Source organism: Pinus tabuliformis, chromosome 1_1 (genome assembly GCF_031772625.1).
Source record: "Pinus tabuliformis cultivar Carrire ecotype Pingquan chromosome 1_1, CPIR1, whole genome shotgun sequence".
Lineage (NCBI taxonomy): Eukaryota > Viridiplantae > Streptophyta > Pinopsida > Pinales > Pinaceae > Pinus > Pinus tabuliformis.
The window spans coordinates 401,713,334-401,715,524 of NC_142297.1; the positions used below are offsets into that span (position 1 = coordinate 401,713,334).

At 37.8% G+C, this 2,191-nt stretch overlaps 1 protein-coding gene across 1 annotated transcript; it reads left to right on the plus strand.

Moving 5' to 3' along the window:
* Positions 1-897: 897 nt before the first annotated feature.
* LOC149213365 (cysteine-rich repeat secretory protein 38-like) lies at positions 898-1,793 on the plus strand. Its single transcript, XM_089389001.1, has 2 exons — positions 898-1,447; positions 1,546-1,793. Exons 1-2 carry the CDS (start codon positions 898-900, stop codon positions 1,791-1,793), a joined length of 798 nt encoding a protein of 265 aa, XP_089245127.1.
* Positions 1,794-2,191: the final 398 nt, after the last annotated feature.

The following is a 2,191-nucleotide window of genomic DNA, read 5'->3' on the forward strand; positions in this document are numbered from 1 at the left end:
TAACATATATCCTATCATTAATATATCTCCCTATTATATCTTTATATAATAATATAGTATATAAGGTATACCATGTTATAACTTATATAGTAGTAATAGGTATCTCTAATGGTATAAGTATATTAACCCCAGAAATAATTATCTTTTTGCAGTAATTAGATACTTACCAGTAATAATAACTTTAATCTAATAAAAAATAAACCAATAATATAAATATAACCAATAAAACGGAAAATGGAAAAGAAAAATGATCTTGGATTATTGAAAAAGGATCCAATAAATACCTAGTTTGTTTGTTGAACTACGCCTTTAAGAAAACAAAAACAGCTAAGTTTGTATACACAAGTGGTGTTCACAGACGTAATTAATAAAATCTTAAAATTATAAAATTTTATTTGTTGAACCAAACTCGAGTCAAAGTCAAAGTAACCTGGCATTCACACAGAAAAGAAAACCAACAAAATCTTAAAATTTTTTTGTTGAACCAAACTCGAGTCAGAGTCAAAGTCAAAGTCAAAGTAACGCTGGCATTCACAGAGGAAAGAGAACCGTGAATATATATAGCGCGAAATACCAACGGACTTTTTGGACTTTTTATCTTAAACATGACTGTGGTCAAGCGGAATCCCGTTATACCCGCTCCACACGCCAAAAATATCAAAAATGTTCGTATCGGACTTGAATTGAATTTCATAATGAACTCTTGGGTTATTTTTTTCCTTGGTGGACAATGTGCCTAAAATTCGAATCTTGTTATCATCCTTATATATAGAATATGCAAATCAATTATTCAAATCTATATATACAGAATTGCAGGAACAACGTTGGCATCCCCTGCAAATTCTCCTTTGTTCAGTGAGCACGAGAATTCTATTTCCAACGAAGGGATTCTTCGTGATGGGGCAAATTATTAGGCTCTTATACATCGTCCTACTTTTCCTCATACGCATTGCTTTTCGTGCCGATGCACTCCAGGTTCCACACACTGTGTGCTTCTTCGACTTCAACTATACGCACGGTAGTACGTTAGACAGCAATCTGAATACAGTCTTTAATAGTCTTGTTCAACACACCTCCCAAACTGGTTTTAACACTTGTGTGGATGGCCAAATATACGGCCTCCTACAATGTGCCAGGGACACAACAGCCGAACAGTGCCGCAACTGCTCCCATAGAGCAGTCACTACAATTCGGCACAAGTGTGCGAATACTGGCGGTGGTTTAATTTTGTTGGATGACTGCTTCTTACGTTATGAAAAATATGATTTCTTCGGACAAATGTCTACTGGTGGATGGAATAATTATAATCATAGTAATATGTCCACCCCCGATGTTTTTAACGCGGCTGTTGAGAGCCTATTAACCAATTTGTCAGGTGAAGCAGCGTCTGGATCTAAGTTATATGCTTCGGGAACAAGTACAGACTCCCTGTCTCGAAGGATTTACGGTGCGGTGCAGTGCACGAGAGATATATCGAGTATCAATGCAAAACATGTCTCTTAAGCGCAATCAATTTTATTTTATCAAGAATTCCTGGAAGCACAGGAGCTACGGTTTTGAGCAAAAGCTGCAATGCCCATTATGAAATGTATCCTTTCTTTAACTCGATTTTGCCTCCATCTCCATCCACGGCAAAGGGGCCAGCTATTGCACCAACGAAGCAGCACACACAGTCGCCAGCTGTTACGCCGGGGGCTTATCCGCCAGGGAAGCAGATGAACGGGTCAAATAGAAAGAGTTCAAGCAAAATAATCATAATTTTAGGTGTGCTGGGCGGCTTGCTTCTTGTATAGGTGTGCTCTACTTTCCTCCAATTAATGGTGCGTATCGCGTTGTGGTTGGGATGATTGTGTGGTGCTGATGTGTGAGGTTAATGAGATGATCGTGAGATGACTCTTTTTGGAGGTCTGGTTGCTGTGTGGGTTTCATGGGGTGATCATGCACGGTTGTGTTGTGGTCGCATTAGTGGTCTGCTTACTCACCTTCTCCGTGTCGTAACTTAAAATGACTAGGTTAAAATTATTGAATTTTCTGCCTTTGTCTTTAATTTTCCATCCTTTGTTTATCTGGTAGGTCTCCTCAAAATATTTGTTTTATGCTTGGCTATGACAACTAATTTTACTAAATCCATTTTCATGAAAAAAAAAAAAATCCATTTCCTATTTTCTTTCCCGTGTGCTTTTATTGCCAA